The sequence below is a fragment of the Nerophis ophidion genome, linkage group LG23 (genome assembly GCF_033978795.1).
Source record: "Nerophis ophidion isolate RoL-2023_Sa linkage group LG23, RoL_Noph_v1.0, whole genome shotgun sequence".
Lineage (NCBI taxonomy): Eukaryota > Metazoa > Chordata > Actinopteri > Syngnathiformes > Syngnathidae > Nerophis > Nerophis ophidion.
The window spans coordinates 42,317,800-42,342,172 of NC_084633.1; the positions used below are offsets into that span (position 1 = coordinate 42,317,800).

The 24,373-nt window shown below is 39.7% G+C and overlaps 1 protein-coding gene across 2 annotated transcripts; it reads right to left on the minus strand.

Moving 5' to 3' along the window:
• Positions 1-5,619: 5,619 nt before the first annotated feature.
• On the minus strand, positions 5,620-23,832 carry LOC133541336 (cytochrome b-c1 complex subunit 2, mitochondrial). 2 transcript variants are annotated; one of them, XR_009803839.1, is made up of 15 exons: positions 23,672-23,832; positions 21,561-21,665; positions 21,340-21,489; positions 13,088-13,152; positions 12,511-12,567; positions 12,152-12,276; positions 11,950-12,047; positions 11,805-11,862; positions 11,620-11,715; positions 7,843-8,042; positions 7,691-7,771; positions 7,541-7,617; positions 7,318-7,471; positions 6,274-6,440; positions 5,620-6,158 (listed from the first exon to the last, which is right to left on the minus strand). XR_009803839.1 is itself a non-coding variant. In XM_061884700.1 (14 exons), exons 1-14 carry the CDS (start codon positions 23,813-23,815, stop codon positions 6,357-6,359), a joined length of 1,494 nt encoding a protein of 497 aa, XP_061740684.1. In that variant the 5' UTR covers positions 23,816-23,832; the 3' UTR covers positions 6,198-6,356. The 2 variants fall into 2 exon arrangements, 1 of the variants encoding a protein (XP_061740684.1); XM_061884700.1 differs by lacking the exon at positions 5,620-6,158 and having other exon boundaries at positions 6,198-6,440.
• Between the last annotated feature and the right edge of the window lie 541 nt (positions 23,833-24,373).

The window sequence follows — 24,373 nt, forward strand, 5'->3', positions numbered from 1 at the left end:
CACATGAGCCAATCACCACACCCTACACCTGCTTGTACCCACCCACTCTGTGCCCTATATAAACCATTGTATGTGAATGCTTCCATTAAAATCTCCTGATGATTGAGGGAACCCCTCATGAAACAGTTCTGTAGAGATGAAGTAGTCTTGTGATTTTTCCCACACCTACATATATATATATATATATACATATACACACACACACACATATGTATATACATATACACATATAATATGTAATTATCATGACATCCTTAACTGACTGCAAGTGATGGAGTCTCACGTTGACAGCTTCAAGTGGGTGCAAGGCGCCTCCTAGCGGTGAGTATAGGAAACGGCAAGGTGAAGTTGCAGAAAAGCCTTTTTACACGTTCAGATTGCGACACCACAACTTCAACACGGCAGAAGTGGAGCAAAAGTCACGTGTAAAAAGACAACCAATTGGGGATTCTGCTTCACACAAATCTGAATACAGTTACACACACTTTTTCTTTACACACAAAGAAATATGCATACAGACACACATTGTATTACGCACACACATACACTAACTGAATAAGGATAGGTCAGGGGTCGGCAACCTTTACTACTCAAAGAGCCATTTTGACCTGTTTCACAAAACAAAGACAATGGGAGCCGCAACCATTGTCGCGATTATCTGCTGATGGTCACCCAGATAACAATAATAAGGGCGTGCTATGAAGCCATTGCCTTTGACGCCTCCTACAACATGTACTAACAGCTTGCCAGTCCAGTAACATGTGCTATGTGGCTTCCGCAGATACACATACACAACTGCAAGGATTAGTTGTTCAACAGCCATACAGGTTACACTGAAGGTTGTGATATAAACAACTTTAACACTCTTACTAATATGCGCCACACTGTGAACCCACACCAAACGAGAATGACAAACACTTTCCAGGAGAACATCCTCACAGTAACACATTATAAATGCAACAATTACCCAGAATCCCACACATCCATGACTATTGTTGGCTATATTATACACCCCACTAACACCAAACCCCGCCTCCCTCTGTGCGTCGGTTGAGGTGGGCAGGGTTGGGGGCGTATAATTTAGTCAGTAAGTCATGGATGCATGGGATTCTGGGTAATTGTTATGTTGCATTTATGCTGTGTTACTGTGAAATGTGTTTGTCATTCTTGTTTGGTATGGGTTCACAGTGTGGTGCATATTAATAAAAGTGTTAGTTATTTATATCACAACCTTCAGTGTAACCTGTATCACCAAGTATGCCTTGCAATCTCGTACGTATGACGATAGAAGCAGCAAAATGCATGCTCCGGCCGGCTTGCAGATAGCAAGGCGTAAAGGCGGGCGCGATGACATGTTGAAGAGGACGCTAAAAGTAAAGTCATCACGGCTTGCCCTCAATATTGTAGTCCGAGTGAAAATCAGAGAAGGTTGATCCCGGGTGATGTCCGGGAGAGGCACCGAAATCTGGAAACCCCCCGAAGCAATCGGGGGGCTCAGCAATTATGCAGCTAAGCCACATCAGAGTGGCCAATGAGCCGCATGCAGCTCTGGAGCCGCGGGTTGCCGACCCCTAGGATAGGTCTTTATTGTCATTGCACAAGGACAAGGAAACTTTGTTTTCAGCACAAACCTGTTCAAGATGAGACAAAGAAACAGTGTACAGGGTTACAGAATAGGAACGCTGATTGGTCGCCACAAGGCCCATTTGTCCAGCAACAACCGCTTTGTCACGACAGCAGGTTCCCCCAAACCCAAGATCTTGTCATTTGTTGAGGCCAGTTAAATACACAAAGATTGTAAACTCAAATTTGAATAAGCACACACAAATCTTCCAAGGCTGAAACATAGCAAAAGTCACGTGTAAAGAGAGCCAATCGAGTTTTTCTGCCTCACAAAAATCTGAATAGACACACCCCCTTTTTTACACACACACACACACACACACACACACACACCTGAATACTGACACACTTTTTTTTACACACATCTTTTTTACACACAAATGTAAATACAGACACACACAAATTTGAATACAGAAGCACACCTTTAACACACACACATCTGAATACACACACACCTTTTTTTACACACACAAATTTGAATAGTCACACACCTTTTTTATACACACAAATCTGAATAAAGTCACACACACAAATCTGAATACAGACACTTTTTTTACAAACACAAATCTGAATACTGACACACCTTTATTACACACACATATCTGAATACAGTCACACATTATTTTACATACACACCCCTTTTTTTACACACACATATCTGAATACAGTCACACATTATTTTACACCCCCTCCCCTTTTTTTACACACACAAATCTGAATAGTCACACACCTTTTTTTAACACACAAATCTGAATACAGCCACCTTTTTTTACACACACAAATCTGAATACAGACCCACACATTATTTTACACCCCCTCCCCTTTTTTTACACACACAAATCTGAATAGTCACACACCTTTTTTTAACACACAAATCTGAATACAGCCACCTTTTTTTACACACACAAATCTGAATACAGACCCACCTTTTTTACACACACAAATCTGAATAGTCTCACACATTATTTTGCATACACACCCCTTTTTTTACACACACAAATCTGAATACAGTCAGACACATTTTACACACCCTCCCCTTTTTTAAACACACACATCTGAATACAGTCACACACCTTTTTTTACACACACAAATCTGAATACAGTCACCTTTTTTTTTTACACACACAAATCTGAATACAGTCACACACATTATTTTACACCCCCTCCCCTTTTTTACACACACAAATCTGAATACAGTCGCACCCCTTTTTTTACACACACAAATCTGAATACAGTCAGACAAATTTTACACCCCCTCCCATTTTTTAAACACACACATCTGAATACAGTCACACACCTTTTTTACACACACAAATCTGAATACAGTCACCTTTTTTTTACACACACAAATCTGAATAGTCACACACATTTTACACCCCCTCCCCTTTTTTACACACACAAATCTGAATACAGTCGCACCCCTTTTTTTACACACACGAATCTGAATACAGTCAGACACATTTTACACCCCCTCCCCTTTTTTAAACACACACATCTGAATACAGTCACACACATTTTTTTACACACACAAATCTGAATACAGCCACCTTTTTTTTTTACACACACAAATCTGAATACAGTCACACATTATTTTACACCCCCTCCCCTTTTTTACACACACAAATCTGAATACAGTCACACACCTTTTTTTACACACACAAATCTGAATACAGCCACCTTTTTTTACACACACAAATCTGAATACAGCCACCTTTTTTTACACACACAAATCTGAATACAGCCACCTTTTATTTTTACACACACAAATCTGAATTCAGTCACACACCTTTTTTTACACACTAAAATCTGAACACAGACGCACACAAATCTGAATACAGACACTTCTACTGTGTATGAATTGTCTGTAGAGCGATATGAAAGTGTAAAAATATTTGACTTCCCCGTGCCCTTCCTTATGCTCACCACTAGTGGGCGCCCTGCAGCCACACACTTGTGCCCCCAGACTGACAGACAGACAGACAGACTGACAGAGGAAGCACGATCATTTCGCTAGCTATGTAATTACTGATAACTTATTTGAATACAAAAATACTTCTGACCACTAAGGTACGGCTAAAAGATGAAGTTTTATGCGCAGCAAGTGATGAAAAGTCCATTGATGTACTTCTTAACATCAACGCCAGCACGAGTGTGAGCACCCACTAGGGGTGAGTAAGAGGAAAGGCAAGGGGAAGTAACAGACAAATCCTGTTACAAACAATCCAATGACTTTCATTGCTGTTGGTATTCATCTCTTAGCAGTGGAAGGATGTATTTTGATTGCATGTATAAACAAAAGAAGAACTTTGCCGTGCACAACATGCAGTGGGTACTAAAAGTATTCAGACCACTTTAAATGTTTGGCTTCATTGCAGCCATTTGCTAAAATCAAAAAAGGTCCATTTTATTTCTCAATAATGTACACTTAGCACCCTATTTGACAGAAAAAAGAACAAATGTTTACAAATGTGTTAAATATAAAAAAGTAAAAATCCCATGTATTTAGACCCTTTGCTCAATACTTTGTTCATGCAGCAGTTACAGCCTCAAGTCTTTTTCAATACAATGCCACAATCTTGGCACACCTGTCTATGGGTAGTTTTGCCCATTCTTCTTCGCAGTGCCTTTCAAGATTGGATGCGAAGCGTTGGTTTTTATGCAGGATGTCTCTGTACATTGCTGCATTCATATTTCCCTCTATCCTGACTAGTCTCCCAAATCTGGCCACTGAAAACCATCCTCAAAGCATGATGCTGCCACCATGCTTCACTGTAGGGACGGTACTGGCCATAATGACGCCTGGCATTCACGCCAAGAGTTCAAACTTTGTCTCATCAGACCACAGAATTTTGTTTCTCAAGGTCAAGAGTGAACGCCCAAAGATTGGTGTGCCAAGCACCGGGCTTCGTACTCAAAAATACTAGGGTGCATCAACAAAGTAAACATTCCTACATTTCTGTTTGTTCTGTCAAGATGGGGTGCTGAGTGTACATTAATGAGAAATAAAATGAACTTTTTACATTTTAGGAAATGGACTGCAGTGAAACATGTAAAGTGGTTATATAACTGCATATACTACTCCTGGCTGGGGTGTTGGTGCTAGTATTAAGCAGTAGGATAGAATTGCACTGACCTTTAGCATGGCACAGGGAAAACCCACCAAATTAATAAAAATAAAAAAACACTTGTTTTTATTAAGATTAAGTCATGAAATATTTATGAATTTAGGGTTTTCCAAAAATACAATTATGTTACCACATTAACTACACACCAATTTACACCAGCTTAATATCTCAGTGCATAAATCTATTAATTTAATTCCTATTTAAAACCTGACTTGTATGTGTCTTCTAAAAATGTTTACTTTATCTCGTTATTATAAGCCCAGGGTCCAAAATACTAGTTGACCTCATGATGTAGTGAATCAACTAGTATTGGGTTTTTTATGTGTGATTGTAACATAATAATAATAATAAAAGATGTTATTTGTAAAAGCACTTTACATTAAAGAAACAACCTCAAAGTGCTACAGTGCATTAAAAAAAACAACGCTAGAAGCACAAATAGCTGCCCCCAACAAGTAAAATAGTAAAAAAAATTTAAATATAACAGCCCAATAGCTACTACTTGCACACATGTAAAAAAAAAAAAGGCTTTTTTAAAAAGTAAGGTTTTAAAGCCTTTTTTAAAGCATCCACAGTCTGTGGTGCCCTCAGGTAGTCAGGGAGAGAGTTCCACAGACTGGGAGCGGCGGAACATAACATTCTCGAATCGGTATATTTTATTCAGTAACTGTAAATAACTTAGTTTTCAAACTGTGGCACACATAACAGGCTCCACCTAGTAGTACCAGATGTGTTTTGGTAAAAATATAAAAGCTTAGTCATTCTTCGATTTTCTACATTGGTGGTTCTCAAACTTTTTTCACAAAGCACCGCCTCAGAAAAAAGTTGGCTCTCAAAGTACTAACATAATGGCCAATATTAAAACAAAGTGTCATTCAAAACAAGGCGGGTTTTATTTAGCGAGTATATGTATAATTTTTGAGTTTGAACAGTAACACTGTGTTTGAAAATAAAACTTTAATCAAGTGATTTGTAGCAGTTTTGAGAATCACTGTTCTGCACCACTAGTACAGATCTAGTCTGATGTGTTAACCAGGTTACTTTTTTTCCTCTCTTGCAGCTGCTGTTTCAGCCTGACACCTGGTAAGTGACACCGCTGTGTGGGGTTCATTCACTTTGTTGCTTGTGCACTCTAAGGGTTTCACCCGAATCTTTGAACACCTTTTTGGATGATATAGCACCCATCCATACTTTTGAGTGTTGAGCGTGTTTGTGTGGACTTTGTGAGGCCACCATGCCCCTCCTTTTCAGAATGTACATATAGAAGACTTCATCATTATTACCTGCAAGTGCAAGCCACGTACTGTACTTCATGCTCGTCTGTGACGGTCAGTAGATGTAGCAAAAGCGTGGACACTGTACTTGGAAAGCGTAACATGTTTAAGTGGTACTGTGTATGTTCTAGTTCCCCTGGTGATGAAAGAGTGGACAAACATTATTCAAAACACATACGGTCATTATTTTTTAATTTACAAAGATATACAGATAAATGGACAAAAAACGTGGTCACATCAAATGAACGTACATGAACCTGTGGCTTCAAGGTCCTTGATGTTTCTTTGTTGCGTATACCCACATCAAATGATTATTGCTGCTTTAGTTGGCATTTCATAACTCCTCCACAAAAGGTGTATTAATGAGATGTCCACTAGCGGCCATGGTCTTCTTACCCTGCACAAATTTCTTTGCAGCCTGGAAAGAAAAATGATTGAAATACTTGACGTGCATAGACATGATGATAACTTACCGTATTTCCTTGAATTGCGCCTGTCTAGAATTACTGCTGGGTCAAACTCGTTTCGCAAAATATAACTTTTATTAGCGCATGTCTAGAAATTCCGCCGGGTCAAACTCGTCACGTCACGAGTGACACTTCACCTGTCATCATTTTCAAAATGGAGGAGGCTGATTTCAATCATTTGAAATCGTATAAAGGGAAGAAGATTAAGAGCTATTCAGTAGGATTTAAGGTCCAAGCTATTGAATATGCTAAAAAGAACAGTAAGCAACTATGTTTTATTAATATACCGTAGCTGCGTGTGTCAAATATGAGTCATTAAATGACTCCTGCCTCCTGGTGGTAGAGGGCGCTAGTGATCCTTCTTGCGACTACTCGGCTGCAGAAGAAGTGACAACAAGCAGCGATCGTTTATTTTTTCCTCTCGCTTGCACTTTTAACATGGAGGATTACATATCTAAAATAAAACACTTTTCTAAACTGGACTTTCAATGGAAGCAGGAGGTAATAAAGGAAGATCTCCATCGAGACAGAGACTTAAAACTGAAGAAAGATAAGGAAGACTTCTATAAACAAGTTATCGATGCTTTTGATCAGAAGGAGCTGCGCATGGACTTCATTTATAAGTAAAGGTAAGACCATAATAACTTTTTTTTGTTAAATGTGCTTTTCATGATGGTATCCTTACATCACACTCAAATTTATAAGCGCAGGCCTAAATTTACCGCATGCCTTTGGTAAACGCCGGAGTGAGAAGAGGTTTCAGATTAATTAGCGCCCCGGCGGCAATTCAAGGAAATACGGTACTAGCTCGCAATAAAGACAGGACACCTTGACCACATCCTCCTGGGTGATGGCGTCAACAGCCTGGAGAAGCGCCTCAGGATGCTGGTACGCTGCGGTTGTCAGAGCTTGAACACCCATCTCCTCCATCAGACAAGCAGAACTCTCAATTGACATCAGATATTCACATTTAGCCTGAGTCCTACACAGAAAGAAAGATGTGGAATGAGCACCCTGGCAAAAGCAGTCACCCTGTAGTGAACTCACTCACTTTGCCCTGGTGATGTCCGCTGCAGACACGTTGCCCTCAGCCACACCTTTTATTTGCGCAAGAGCAGCTTTGATCACCTAGTACCAGGTTACGGCACACAAGCGTTGGGGACTTGCTCAACACGCCAATTATTTTTAAAAACGGACTCACGTCTCCGGCAGCATTAGCTTGTGAGATGGTGTAGATCCCAAACAGACCGGAGTCAGAGTATGAAGTATTGAAGGTTGAGGCCTCGAAGAAAAAATAACAAAAATGTGACTGAGAGTCGTCAAAGAAAAAAGCTGGATGGGTTTTTTCCTTACATCAAAAGGCTGTGTGGTTGCTTCAGCAATACCCCGACTCAGCTTGCTGGTAACGTTGCCACCTCGCTTTACATAAGGCCCAGCTCCCAGGATCCTTTGCAGCACCACAAATGCGTTCGCCTCTGCGCTGGCCATCACGCCACCTTGGCTGACAACCAGCGCGTGAACCAGGGAGTCATTGTTCTGCATACGAAGCTCCCCTACAAAATGAAATCAAATGTGTGGGGGAAAAAAGAGATGGGTGTTAGTGACGGACAAATAGCTTTCAACTACTTTGGATTAAAAACAAATATTTGGCTACCTGAAGTGTGAAATTACTCAACAAAATTCAATGTAAGCTGCAGGAAATCAATCAATCAATGAATCAATCAAATGTCGTTTTTATAGTCCTAAATCACAAGTGTCTCAAAGGGCTGCACAAGTCACAACTCAACAAAACTCAACCCAATGGGATGACAATGAGAAACCTTGGAGGGGACCGCAGATGTGGGGGGGTGGTGCAATGGACGTCGAGTGGACCTAGCATAATAGTGTGTGAGTCCACTCCATAGTGGATCTAACATAATAGTGTGTGAGTCCACTCCATAGTGGATCTAACATAATAGTGTGAGAGTCCAGTCCATAGTGGATCTAACATAATAGCGTGAGAGTCCAGTCCATAGTGGATCTAACATAATAGTGTGAGAGTCCAGTCCATAGTGGATCTAACATAATAGTGTGAGAGTCCAGTCCATAGTGGATTCAACATAAGAGTGAGAGTCCAGTCCATAGTGGATCTAACATAATAGTGTGAGAGTCCAGTCCATAGTGGATCTAACATAATAGTGTGAGAGTCCAGTCCATAGTGGATCTAACATAATAGTGTGTGAGTCCAGTCCATAGTGGATCTAACATAATAGTGAGAGTCCAGTCCATAGTGGATCTAACATAATAGTGAGTCCAGTCCATAGTGGATCTAACATAATAGTGTGAGAGTCCAGTCCATTGTGTATCTAACATAATAGTGAGAGTCCAGTCCATAGTGGATCTAACATAATAGTGAGAGTCCAGTCCATAGTGGATCTAACATAATAGTGTGAGAGTCCAGTCCATAGTGGATCCAACATAATAGTGAGAGTCCAGTCCATAGTGGATCTAACATAATAGTGAGTCCAGTCCATAGTGGATCTAACATAATAGTGTGAGAGTCCAGTCCATTGTGTATCTAACATAATAGTGAGAGTCCAGTCCATAGTGGATCTAACATAATAGTGAGAGTCCAGTCCATAGTGGATCTAACATAATAGTGTGAGAGTCCAGTCCATAGTGGATCCAACATAATAGTGAGAGTCCAGTCCATAGTGGATCTAACATAATAGTGAGAGTCCAGTCCATAGTGGATCCAACATAATAGCGAGAGTCCAGTCCATAGTGGATCCAACATAATAGTGAGAGTCCAGTCCATAGTGGATCTAACATAATAGTGAGAGTCCAGTCCATGGTGGATCTAACATAATAGTGAGAGTCCAGTCCATAGTGGATCTAACATAATAGTGAGAGTCCAGTCCATAGTGGATCTAACATAATAGTGAGAGTCCAGTCCATAGTGGGGTAGCAGGAGATCACGTTGAGTGGAGACAAGTCAGCAGCGCAGAGATGTCCCATAGCGATGTACAGATGAGTGGTCCACCCTGGGTCCCGAGACTCCCGACCCTAGACAGCCAGCACTTCATCCGTGGCCAAATAAATGTTTCTTTCAGACAGAAGTTCAGATTTTGCCGCAATCGTGATGCAACAAAATAACATATTTTCCGTACCATAGGGTGCACCGGATTATAAGGTGCACTGTTGATAAGCAGGTCTATTCAGGTTTATTTTCATTCAAAAGGTGCACCAGATTATTAAACTCCCTTGTGGTCTACATTGGTACCGGGCGCAGAAGAATTTTTTATTAATTTTTTTTATTTTTATTAAATCAACATAAAAAACACAATACACTTACAATTATTGCACCAACCACAAAAACCTCCCTTTTTCATGACAAAGAAAAAAAAAAGGATCCTATCTGGTGTAGGATTGCACACAGTAAAATTCCTAGTTTGTGAATCCGTGCTCAAACAATGGCAATAACAACTATTCTGATTCTGTGTGACTGCCATCTACTGGTCACACTTATCATTATACCATGTACCATATAAAATTGCTTCAACGTCAGTAAGCACAACCAGAATCATTCCGTACATTAGGTGCACCGGGTTATGAGGCGCACTGTCGATTTTTGAGAAAGGATTTTGAGTGCACCTTATAGTCCGCAGAATACAGTAGTTCATTTATATAAGATAGTCCTCACACTAAGTTTCTTTCCTCGCAATAGACTACAAGAAAACACAGTTAAATACAATGTAAGGAGAGCTGCAGCTTTGTGGGATTGACAGATTTCCACACATTACATCACTTTCCAGACCACAGGTGACAGAATTGATTCGATGCTGTTTACGACTGTTCACCGTTCCTGTTAAAGGGGAACATTATCAGCAGACCTATGTAAGCGTCAATATATACCTTGATGGTGCAGAAAAAAGACCATAGGTTTTTTTAACCGAGTTCTGAACTCTAAATGGCTGAATTTTGGCGAGTTAAACGCCTTTCTGTTTATCGCTCTTTTTGCGATGACGTCAGAACGTGACGTAATACAGCCGCCATTTTCATTTTCAACACATTGCAAACACAGGGTTTCAGCTCTGTTATTTTCCGTTTTTTCGACTATTTTTTGGAACTTTGGAGACATCATGCCTGGTGGGTGTGTTGTCGGAGGGTGTAACAACACTAACAGGGAGGGATTCAAGTTGCACCGAAGATGCGAAAGTGTCTGCCGCCAGACCCCCATTTAATGTGCCAGAGTGTCTCCACATTTTACCGGCGATGACAGACATGGCACAGAGATGTATGGATAACCTGCAGATGCATTTGCAACGATAAAGTCAACGAAATCACAAAGGTGAGTTTTGATGATGTTGACTTACTGTATGTGCTAATCAGACATATTTGGTTGCGGCGTGACTGCCAGCTAATCGATGCTAACATGCTACGCTAATTGACGCTAACATGCTATTTACCGGCGGTCCTACAGCAGACATGGAACAGAGATGTATGGATAACCTGCAGATGCATTTGCAACTATATTACGTTTCCTTCCACCCACATTTAATGCGAAAAAAACACTTACCAATCGAAGGATTTAAGTTGCTCCAGTGTCACGAGATGCGAAAGTCCTGATCGTTTGGTCCGCACATTTTACCGGCGATGCTAACGCAACTATTCGGCTATGCTATGGCTATGAATAGCGTCAATAGCTATTCGCTCAATAGTTTCAGTTTCTTCTTCAATACTTTCATACTCCAACCATCCGTTTCAATACATGCGTAATCTGTTGAATCGCTTAAGCTGCTGAAATCCGAGTATGAATCAGAGCTAATGTCGCTATATCTTGCTGTGCTATTCCCATTGTTTGTTTACATTGGCAGCACTGTATGATGTCACAGGGAAATGGATAGTCGCATCGCAAATAGCGAAAATCAAGCACTTTAAAGCTTTTTTTAGGGATATTCGGGGACAGGTAAAATTTTGAAAAAAACTTCAAAAAATACAACAAGCCACTGGGAACTGATTTTTATGGTTTTTAACCCTTTTGAAATTGTGATAATGTTCCCCTTTAAGGACCTGTAAAACTAGCCGCTCGAAAGAGGGATGTATAGAGAGCAGGTCAAACTGAACTGTTGTAATGAGTGAAATCTTTACCTCCACGGTAAACTGCCGTAGTCTCAGGAGCTCCAGCCCCACTGCGGACACTCATGAGCCCCTCACCCAGTTGCCGCATTACAGAGTGCGTTACACCTAAATGCAAACAGGAAAATATGCTACGTTAAGAATGTTGGACAGGAAAAGAAACTGTTCAGATGCATTCATAACAAAATGACACTTACCAAGTCCGACAAGAGCCATCCTGCTAGAAGTGAAATGGTCTTCGACAAATAACCGCAGCTTCAGGTGGAAAACGATAAGATGGTCAATTTCAGATGGAAGCCAGCGTGCGGTCTTTTACAGTTAAGAAAAAGTGCTGAACCATACTTGTTCCGGAGAAACACGGCCAATCATGTAGTCGGGGCAGTACAAAGAGTTGGACAGGGCGTTTTTGTACGCCACTTCATGCAACTTCTCTAGCAAACCTGCAGAAAAAAATGAACAAAGACTTACATTTTAGTGTAAATGTGTGATGCTAAAGTGCTTTAGACATCATTTCCAGCTGATTAGAGGAAACGCTGGTACCAACCTATTTGAGGAGACTGCTGAGCCAAAGCTCTGTCAATCTTCACCCTGGATGTCAGGTCCTCCACTTCCCAAGGCCTGAACTCCTGAGCCGTGGTCACGTTGACCAAATGCTCAAATATTTGATCTCTTATCACACACACACACACACACACACACACACACACACACACACACACACACACACACACACACACACACACACACACACACACACACACACACACACACACACACACACACACACACACACACACACACACACACACACACAGATATTCAAGTCAAGACACAGGACGTTAACCAAACAGGTAATCTTGTGCTAGTAAGACTCATCGATAACATTCCAAAGTATCAACTCACAGGTGATCTCTTAAGCAGTCTGTAGTGTAGGCCATAGCTTCCCTGGATGATGTTACACTACAGGAAAGCAAAGGACAACATTACACTTACAACCATTCATTTGTTTCATATATCCAGTCATTTGCGGTATCTTCTTCCAAAGTCCAAGTGCCCAAATGATTTCAACCAGTGGACTTACCTTACGCTTTAGCTTTTTTGTGATTGTCACCACAGAAGGGTACCAGTAATGGCAAAGGCATACGTGTGATAATAACAATAAACCAGAAATGGGAGTTACAAAGACACAAGAAAGGGTCTGGCTGCTGTAAGCTGAATGAGTAATAGACTTTAATTATCAATTACATACATACAGGATTTTTTTCCAAGCAGACATTAAATAAATACACAGTCTTGAAAAAGGTTGATTACTTTTACTTTCTAAACATTGTATTATACAGAGTTGAACTTCTCTATACACTCGATGGAGGCAGTTTTAATTTCAGCCAAGATGTGTCGAGCGTCACGGAATAGACTGCTTGATTGGGCAGGTATTGCTAAATTTATTCAGCAATTATATTTGGTTACTTAAGTCACTCACTTCAGACTGCCTCCCAGAGCTTCCACACTGCGGCAGATCTTGAAGGCAGAACCACCTTTAGTAGTCTACAAAACACACAAGGAATACCTGTTTTAAAATGTCCAATTGGATAGATGAAGTGGAACAAGAAATACGGACGGCCCTTGTTTTGCGACATTTCTTGGTGTCAACGCACCCCCATAAAGCTCAACTCAACGCTAAGAAAAGGCAAATGCTGATTATCAGCCCTGCTAGACACCGAAACCTATTTAATAACACCACCTTAACATGTGACAACCAAACAATTACACAAGGCGACTCGGTAAAGAATCTGGGTATTATCTTCCAGCCAACTCTTATAGATCAAGAGTGTTACTAAAACGGCCTTCTTTCATCTCCGTAATATCGCTACAATTTGTTCCATTTTGTCCACTAGCGACGCAGAGATCATTATTCATGTGTTCGTTACGTCTCCTCTCGATTACTGTAACTGCTAGACTTTTGACAAGAACAAGAAAGTTTGATCATATTACGCCTATACTGTATATACCTTTATATACATATATACATACATATATACCTATACTGTATATACCTTTATATACATATATACATACATATATACCTATACTGTATATACCTTTATATACATATATACATACATATATACCTATACTGTATATACCTTTATATACATATATACATACATATATACCTATACTGGCTAACCTGTACTGGCTTCCTGTGCACTTAAGATGTGACTTTAAGGTTTTACTACTTAGGTATAAAATACTACACGGTCTAGCTCCAGCCTATCTTGCCGATTGTATTGTACCATATGTCCCGGCAAGAAATCTGCCTTCAAAGAACTCCGGCTTATTAGTGATTCCCAGAGACCAAAAAAAGTCTGTGGGCTATAGAGCGTTTTCTATTGGACCTTCAGTACTCTGGAATGTTCTAGCAGTAACAGTTCGAGATACTACCTTAGTAGAAGCATTTAAAGGCCTACTGAAAGCCACTACTACCCACCACACAGTCTGATAGTTTATACATCAATGATGAAATATTAACATTGCAACACATGCCAATATGGCTTTTTTAGTTTACTAAATTACAATTTTAAATTTCCCGGGAGTTTTGTCTTGGAAACGTCATGTAATGACGACGTGTACGCAGGACGTCACGCGTTTTTAGGAAGTATGAGCACTACGCACACACACAGGTAAATGTCGTCTGCTTTAACGGCATAATTACACAGTATTTTGGACATCTGTGTTGCTGAATCTTTTGCAATTTGTTCAATTAATATTGGAGAAGTCACAGTAGAAAGATGGAGTTGGGAAGCTTTAGCCTTTAGCCACACAAACACACGGTGATTCCTTGTTTAAAATACCCGGAGCTGAAATTTTACTATTGATCACAGCGCGGTCAAACAGAAATGGATCCAAACCGAATGTCAACCAGCAGGTTTCGGTGAAAAAATTGTGGTAAAAAGTCGCCACTTACCGGATATTAGCTGAGCTTGTGTCGTCCGTACAGCTGCCGTCGACACCCGTGAGACATGGCATCAAGACACCCGTGGACGTACACCTCTGACTATCAGGTAATATTAAACTCACTAAAACACTAGCAACACAATAGAAAGATAAGGGGATTTGCCAGAATGATCCTAGTAAATGTGTTCAAAAACATCGGAATACGTACCAATGCTATCGCGTTTTTTTTTAACTTGTTTTTTTGTTTTCTAGTCCGTCGCTATCTATATCCTCAAACACGAATCTTTCATCCTCGCTCAAATCAGTGTGGAAATTGTCGTTTTCTCGGTCTGAATCACTGTTTTTGTTGGAGGCTCCCATTAAAATCAATGTGAATATGTGAGGAGCCATCAAACATGTGACGTCATCGTCTGCTACTTCCGGTAAAGGCGAGGCTTTTTCAGGAAGTACCAAGAGTGGCGAACTTTATCGCCGATTTTCTCTACTAAATCCTTTTAGCAAAAATATGGCAATATCGCAAATGATCAAGTATGACACATACAATGGACCTGCTATTCCTGTTTAAATAAGAAAATCTCATTTCAGTAGGCCTTTAAGTATAAATGGTAAACAAGCCTTTTTGTTGTGATCAAAATTATTCAACCCCCACACAATTTTGGTGTTTTAGCAAGTTGGACATTTATTCCGTATTTTGTTTATAGTCATATCAAATTAAGATGCATTAAATAGACAAATGCAACTTGAATTACAACATTATATTTTGTAACATACCAAACAGTGTCATTTCTCTTAATATCTCATTGACAAAAAAATGTTCACCTCCTTGATGATCATAACTCTTAAGAACAAAATTTGAATAAGGTCTTTTCAATCAAGTGTTGAAAACACCTGTAGATGTGATTAAAACCATAACGAGCAACAATTAAACTGATTGAAAAGGACTGTGACGCTCAGCTTCTTGTAGATGGTCAATGGTGTATTTGCAACATGGTGAAGTCCAGGGAGTGGTCAAAGAAGTCAAAAGAGGAGGTAATTTCTCTTCATAAGAAAGGATATGGATATAAGAAAATAGCAAAGACATTATACATTCCAAGAGACACAGTTGGGAGCACAATTCCCAAGTTTAAAGCTAAAGGCACAGTGGAAACACTACCTGGGCGTGGTAGAAAGAAGATGCTGTGTGCAACTGCTGTCCGGTATTTGAAGCGTACAGTGGTGAAAAACCCATGGATAACAGCTGAGGAACTACAACAGGACATTGCAGGGGGGGGAACGCAGGTTTCGTCCCAGACAATAAGGCGCGCACTACAAGATGAAGGCCTCCATGCCAGAACTCCCAGGGGCACCCCACTTCTGACTACCAGGCACAAGAAAAATAGACTCCAGTATGCCAAAAATCATCTGGACAAACCCCAATGGTTTTGGGAAACTGTTCTATGGAGTGATGAGACAAAAGTGGAACTCTTTGGGTCTATGAATCAATGTTATGTCTGGAGGAGAAAAAATGAAGCTTACAAGGAAAAGAACACCTTTCCTACTGTTAAGCATGGTGGGGGGTCAATCATGCTCTGGGGCTGTTTCTCTGCCTCGGGTACCGGGAATTTCCAGCGCGTTCAAGGCATTATGAATTCTATTTCCTAGCAGGATATTTTAGCTGCAAATGTCATGAAATCAGTGAGGAAGCTGAGGCTTGGGAGACGTTAGACCTTCCAACAGGACAAGGATCCCAAGCATACCTCCAAATCAACATCAGAGTGGTTGCAGAAGAAGGGCTGGAAGACTCTGGAGTGGCCTTCACAGTGGCCAGACCTAAATCCTCTAGAAAAGCTGTGGTGGGACTTGAAGAAGGCAGTTGCAGCACGCAAGCCCAAGAATATGAATGAACTGGAGGCCTTTGCCCAAGAGGAATGGGCTAAAATACCTGTAGATGCTTGCAAGAAGCTTATGTATCACCTTTGAAGGATATCATTACTGCCAAAGACTGTTCTACTAAGTACTAAAGATGCATGGAACTAGGGGCTTGAATCATTTTGTCAATAAGATATTAAGAAAAATGTCCTTTTTTGCTATTTTGTAAAATACAGTGTTACAATTTAAGTTGCATTTGTCTATTTGACACATCTTTGACATGACTATAAACAAAATACAGAATAAATGTCCAACTTGCTAAAACACCATAATTGTATGGGGGTTGAATAATTTTGATCAAAACTGTAGTGTCTATAACGGCTGGACAAATAATCAAATGTTTATTTGGATTTTGATTATGGCTTCTCACAATCATGAAAATATACTAATCTGGGGGGGAAAAACACTTAAAGGGGAACATTATCACCAGACCTATGTAAGAGTCAATATATACCTTGATGTTGCAGAAAAAAGACCATAGGTTTTTTTAACCGATTTCCGAACTCTTAAAGGGTGAATTTGGCGATTGAAACGCCTTTCAATTGTTCGCTGTCGGAGCAATGACCTTTCACCCGTGACAATACAACGGGAAGCAATCCGCCATTTTCTCAAACACATTACACACACCAAGTCAAATCAGCTCTGTTATTTTGCATTTTTTCGAATGTTTTCCGTACCTTGGAGACATCATGCCTCGTCGGTGTGTTGTCGAAGGGTGTAACAATACGATCAGGGACGGATTCAAGTTGACTTACGTGGAGTGTGCTGATCAGACATATCAATGGTCACGGCATGCTAATCGATGCTAACATGCTATTTAGGCTAGCTGTATATACATATTGCATGATCACGCCTCATTTGTAGCTATATTTGCATCCAGCCTTTCCCTCCACACACATTTAATGCCAAACAAACACATACCAAGCGACGGATTCAAGTACACCAGTATTCAAGTACACGGATTCAAGTACACATTTTACCGACGATAGCGATGCTATGACAGAGATGGCACAGAGATGTGTGGATATCCTGCGACACTCAAAGCAGATGCATTTCCAACAATAAAGTCAAAGAAATCACAAAGGTGAGTTTTGTTGATGTTATTGACTTATGTGCTAATCAGACATATTTGGTCACGGCATGACTGCCAGCTAATCGATGCTAACATGCTATTTAGGCTAGCTGTCATTATGCCTCATTTTTAGCTATATTTGCATTCGGCCTTTCCTTCCACCCACATTTAATGCCAAACAAACACTTACCAAACGGCGGATTTAAGTTGCTCCAGTGGTTAAAAGATGAAATCGTTGGTTAGAAGGTGATCGACGAATACGTCCTCGTTGCCTTTGTCTGTCGTGGTATGGCTCAATAGCTTTAGTTTTTTCTTAAATTCCGTTTTCGCTATCTGCCTCCACACTCCAACCATCCGTTTCAATACATGCGTAACTGTTGAATCGCTTAAGCCGCCTAAATCCGAGTCTGAATCCGAGCTAATGTCGCTAAATCTTTCTGTACTATCTGCCATGTTTTTTTGTATTGGCGTCACGGAGTGACGTCACAGGAAAATGGACGGGTGGATATACAGATAGCGAAAATCAGGCACTTTAAAGCCTTTTTTCGGGATAATCCATGATGGGTAAAATTTAGAAAAAAACTTTGAAAAATAAAATAAGCCACTGGGGACGGATTTTTATTGGTTTTAACCCTTCTGAAATTGTGATAATGTTCCCCTTTAAGCGCAAGATGCATGCAAATTTCAGAGCTTGAGACGATGAAACAGACGAGGAGCGAAGGAGTAAAAAAAGAGCATGTCTATGACAAGTTTGGGATCTCACCATGTTTGCTACTTTTTATTTCTCACAACGCTAGTATGCATAATCAATAATCACTAAACGTAAAAGAAGTAAGACATGTAATTTTCGGGTACAGGTAACCACGGACAGTCACGTAATTGGCCAATAAAACGGAATCAGCTGATAAAGGCAAACAAACATCAGGGAAATTGACATTAATGTGAGTGAAATGTTGTTATTTTGAGGAGAATACATTTATTTGGGAAAATAACAAGTCCGGTAGCACTCTTTTATCTCCGACATACTCAAACACCGTCCATTCTGAACTCAATAATGTCGAGACAGCCACTTTTCATCCAAGATGTCTCTGTCTATTGGTGCATTTATCTTTCCCTCTATCCTGACTAGTTTCCCAGTTACTACCGCTGAAAGCCACCCCCACAGCATGATGCTGCCACCACAATGTACTAGTACCTAAATGTATTTCAATACTTTACGATATCTTTTGATAGTTTTCTAAATAAAGGGGACCACAAAAAAATTCATTGGCTTTATTTTCACAAAAAATCTTAGTGTACACGAAACATATGCTTATTATTGCAATTCAGTCCTTAAATAAAATGTTTAAAATCTAGACAACTTGTCTATTAGTAGTAAGTAAACAAAGACTCCTAATTAGTCTGCAGTAACATATTGTGTCATTTATACACCTATAATTTTCTACACATTAAAAGGGACAAACTGTAGAAAATGATTATTAATCTACTTGTTCATTTACTGTTAATATCTGCTTATTTTCTGTTTTAACATGTTCTATCTACACTTCTGTTAAAATGTAATAATCCATTATTTTTCTGTTGTTTGGATGCTTGACATTAGTTTTGGATGATACCACAAATTTAAGTATGGATCCGATACCAAGTAGTTACAGGATCATACATTGGTCATATTCAAAGTCCTCATGTGTCCAGAGACATATTTATTGGGTTCATAAACACAATATACATTTTTAAAAAAGGAAAAAAGATTTTGTGGCGATAAAAAATATTGATGTAATCATAGTACCGTATTTTTCGGACTATATGTCGCAGTTTTTTTTCATAGTTTGGCCAGGGGTGCGACTTATACTCAAGAGCGACTTATGTGTGAAATTATTAACACATTACTGTAAAATATCAAATAATAATATTTAGCTCATTCACTTAAGAGACTAGAAGTATAAGATTTCATGGGATTTATGGATTAGGAGTGAGAGATAGTTTGGTAAAGGTATAGCATGTTCTATATGTTATAGTTATTTGAATGACTCTTACCATAATATGTTAGGTTAACATAGCAGTTGGTTATTTATGCCTCATATAACCTACACTTATTCAGCCTGTTCTTCACTATTCTTTATGTATTTTAAATTGCCTTTCAAATGTCTATTCTTGCTGTTGGCTTTTATCAAATACATTTCCCCCACAAATGCGACTTATACTCCATTGCGACTTATACATGTTTGTTTTCCTTCTTTATTATGCATTTTCGGCAGGTGCGACTTATACTCTGGAGCGACTTAAACTCCGGAAAATATTGTAGTATCAACCAAATACACTCTTAAACTTGATTTCATTACAGTGGATGTCAGGTGTTGATCATTCCATGGCATTTGTTTACATTCAGGCCCGCTAGCTTTTGTTAGCGCCGACGCCGGTGAGCTATTGTATCCTCCTACGGTGTGTAGCGAAGCATGTTTAGTGAGTGTGAGTATGGCTTCCTGCGCTTCGTGCACCTTACTCATGGATAGGTTGGCTCTGCTAGAGAGCCGTGTCCACCAGTTAGAGCAGTGTAATTTCATATCTTTAGATGTTGCGGACACATCTGTTAGCGTTAGCTGTAGCGAGCTAACTAGCCCAGCTTGTAGCAGCCTTAAGCGGCCTACAAGCTACGGTGTACCGGTTGAGACGCATAACAGCGACGTCATGCCCGGGAACCGGTACTTTTCAAACAGAGTGTAGTACTGTTTTTGATTCATTTGTACCGCGATACTATACTAGTACAACCGTACTGCAATTGTCTATTGCTTATTTCTCATCCGCCTGCTTCTCTTCTGGTACCCGCTATATGTTTTGATGGCTTATAGCACTTGGCAATTACGTCACAGATGGACGACAGGTTAGTGTAACGTTTACGACTTTATTCATATAAAAGTTCTAAGAACAACATTATTTAAAGTACACCGTTTTTAAAGGCAGCGTTTGCTTTTCTAGTCCTGATAAAAATCAATTATCTTTATTGATGACGTTAGATCGATATATATCTTCTGGAAGGCCAACTAGCAGAGCACAGATTGATACACTTGAATCTTGGGAATATGAAATGATGAAGACTACCACAACTCACTTCTTGTGGGGATCCCCGGCAAGAAGATCCAGAAGCTGCAGTACTTACAACATAGTGCTGCTAGGATCCTGATGAGAGTGTGGAGATACGACCACATCACACCGCTTCTCAAATCCCTTCACTGGCTTCCTGTTCCACTCAGGATTGGATACAAGGTCTCTCTACTAACCCCACCAGTGCCTCAATGGAAATGCCCCCCTCTACCTTGTAGAACTGCTCACCCCCAAAACCTCCACACCACACCTCCGCTTCGGACAGGCTAACCTCCTCCAACCTCCGAGGACAAAGCTCCGAACTATGGGAGACCGGGCTTTCTGCTCCGCTGCTCCCAGTCTGTAGAACGCTCTCCCTGACCACCTGAGGGCACCACAGACTGTGGATGCTTTTAAAAAAGGCTTATAAACCCTTCTTTAAAAAAAATAAAAACATTTTTTACATAAACGTGTGCTAGTTCTACCTATTAGGCTGTTCTAGTTTTTATTTTTTTAACTACTTATTTTACTTGTTGGAGGCAGGTATTTGTGGTTCTATCCTTGTTTAGTTTTTTTAAATGCACTGTAGCACTTTGAAGTTGTTTGCTTAATGTAAAGTGCTTTTACAAATAAAATCTATTATTATTATTATCTATCGTTACAACCATACTATGTAACTAATAGGCATCCTGTGAGGATACACATAAATCTCAATTTACCAGGTTTGCAGCCAGCCGCAGCACATGAGACACACCCTGGTTTTCCACGGTCTCATAGCGACTCCCTGCTTTCACAAACACCCCCACAGTGGACATGGGCGAGTAGTTCTCCAAGGACACTATCACCAGACCATTTGGGAGCTTGGACACCTGACACAAAGAAAGTTGTTGTTGTTTAGACAAATGCGATGAATAGACAGGCTCACTAAAGCATCACCCACCTGGACATGTTGAGGAGGGAGCGGTGGTGAAGGGGAGGGCTTGCAGGTAGCATCCAAGGGTTGAGTCAAGGGTTCACTTCGTCTGGCAGCAGCATAGCCCCGTTTCTGCAAGTACGGCATGAGCAATCTGAAGGGTTTCAATGCTACAAATGGAAAAGGCCCTTTCTTTTTGCGAGTACATGTAGATTGAATGATGCCTTTGTGATTTCTTGACATACAGTAAATATATTGTATTGCCTCCTTCCAAAATAAGGCTCCAGTACAGGAAAGGGTGACATCACAGTGCTGCCAAACAAGCATCCCCCTTCATTCATCATCATCAATTCATTTCATTTCTTTTTATTCCTTTCATGAAAATGTATATATACACGCCACGTACAGTTGACACTTTCATTTTTTGTTTCTTTTACATTTCCATGATCAGAAAGGAGCAGATGGAAGAATAATATTCTTATATTTATCTGCCCCCCATTAACACAAATTATTTTGGATGACTTTATAACTGTTCCATCCACCAACATACTTTTTAATTTTTGTTTAAGAATTTTCAGAATGACACGTCCAATCAAAATCAAACATTAGTTTGATATAATTCCAGTTGTCTCTTTTTGTAACTCTTTTTAAATTCAAAGATATTCTGGCAACTTTATAAGTCTTTCTTTAGAGAACTCCATGCTTTCAAAGCAGCAACAGACAAGCATATTTGCTTCAAATTTGTTGGCCCTCTTGGATGTTTAAAATCATACGGCCTTCTGTGCTTCTCATCTTCAGACGTGAACACAAATACAACTTTTGTAAGTCCTTCGGAATAACTTTTTTTCTATCTTTGAACAGCAGTAATAGGGTATGCAATTCTACAATGTCTTTTAGTTTTAATAATCCTGCCCTCATGAAGAGTGGATTTGTGTGCTCTCTATATCCTGCTGTAAAAATGATACAAATTACTGTTTTCTGTGAAAGAAAAGAGTATTGAACCTTCGAATGTTCAATTCTTGTAATTGTGCTGCGAACTGCTCCCACAATGCAGTGTTTTAAGTCTTGTCTTAAGACCCACTTTTATTTTCTGGCTTTTAACAATATGTGAGTTGTGTGGTCCTCCGTGTTTTTAAATTTTGATTTTTATTCATAGTTACAATTTGTTTAACCCTTTAAAATCATTTGTAATCATATTTACTTTATATTGTTTTTATATTTATTTATTTTTGGGCGTTTATTCAGTCATTGTTGGAGCTAAGGATAATATTTGAATATTGTTTTTTTACAACCCATGTTTATTTTCTGGCTTTTAACACTATGTGAGTTGTGTGGTCTTCTGTTTTTACATTCAGTTTTATATTTATTGTTTTAATTGGTTTTACCGTTTAAAATCGATTTTAATCGTATTCATTTTTATATTTATTAATTTTTTTGTTTTCATTCAGTCATTGGTGGAGCTAAGGATGATATTTGAATATTGTTTTTAAGAACCACTTTTATTCTCTGGATTTTAACATTACGTGAGTTGTGTGATCCTCTGTGATTTTAAGTGTAGATTTTTCTTCGTTGTTTTGATTGGTTGTACCCTTTATAAAATCGTTTTTAATCATATTGATTTTCACATTCATTTATTTTTTGTTTATATTTAGTCATTGGTGGAGCTAAGGATAACATTTGAATATTGTTTTTAATATTGTTGTGCAGCACTTTGGAAACATTTTCGTTTAAATGTGCAAGACAAATAAAGTGGATTGGATTGTGTATAAAAATAGATTGAAACACGTTTCTGGTGTAATTTTCCTCCATCCATCCCTTTTCTACCGCTTGTCCCTTTCCAAAAAGGTGGCATTCGTTGGAATGTGACCTTCGGATGGCGCGGAGCCCGGTTAGGGCTGACGAACCATGCGACAAATAAGTAAATATAAATGAAAACATGTTATAAGAATACTCAAACAGACATGGTTGTATATCTTATATCTCTTATTGGATTACAGACATTTTATTAGCCAGCTAGCACGCTAGCCGAGAGGCTAACGACAACTAAATGCAAGTTCACGTTTGAAGTTGGAAGCCTAATACTAGTTGTAAATCAGGACAATTATACATTGACAAGGAGTAGACAAGCTCGGACTCACAGAGAGCTTGTTGAAGAAACCAATTCCTCTCATGACGGCAAACTCCAGCAGCCGGTGGAGGACAAATATAGCGGGGTGGCGATTTACCCACAATCCACTGCGGCTTGCAGACAACCGCAGTGGCACATTAGAAAGCATAGACATGTTGGAGGCCGGGCAGGAAGCAGGGAGCGCTGCTGCCTACTGGCGCTAACGAGACGCGCGGCCGCCATCTTGGAGTGGTGATCCTCTCCACACATTTGGCAGGAGCAATGACCTGTCGGCGCATTTCATTCATCTTACCTCATGAATACCACTCATTTTCACCCGCTTTTTTCTCATACGTGTAGCTATGATAAAGGACACATGTTTTATTATTCATACTTTGCTTAACACTAATTGAATATTCTTATATGCTATAAGTGACCAGACGTCCCGGATCAAAACTGGGAATATGATCCCAGAGAAGGGGAAAAAGGGTCAGCTACTTTTAAATTGAAGAAACAATATTAGGTATGTATACATGCGTGTATCCTACATAAGTATTAGATATCTATATGACCATGAATTGATTTACGTGGACCTCGACTTAAACAAGTTGAAGAACTTATTGGGGTGTTACCATTTAGTGGTCAATTGTACAGAATGTGTTCTGAACTGTGCAATCTACTAATAAAAGTTTCAATTAATCAATATACAGTGGGGCAAAAAAGTATTTAGTCA

Excerpts from the sequence above, each read along its gene's own strand:
- LOC133541336 (XM_061884700.1), bottom strand. The coding sequence starts at position 23,815 with ATGTCTATGCTTTCTAATGTGCCACTGCGGTTGTCTGCAAGCCGCAGT. Across the intron at positions 12,048-12,151 it reads TCAGCAGTCTCCTCAAATAG|GTTTGCTAGAGAAGTTGCAT; the intron begins GTTGGTACCAGC and ends TTTTTTCTGCAG. Across the intron at positions 6,441-7,317 it reads CCCAGGAGGATGTGGTCAAG|GCTGCAAAGAAATTTGTGCA; the intron begins GTGTCCTGTCTT and ends TTTTCTTTCCAG.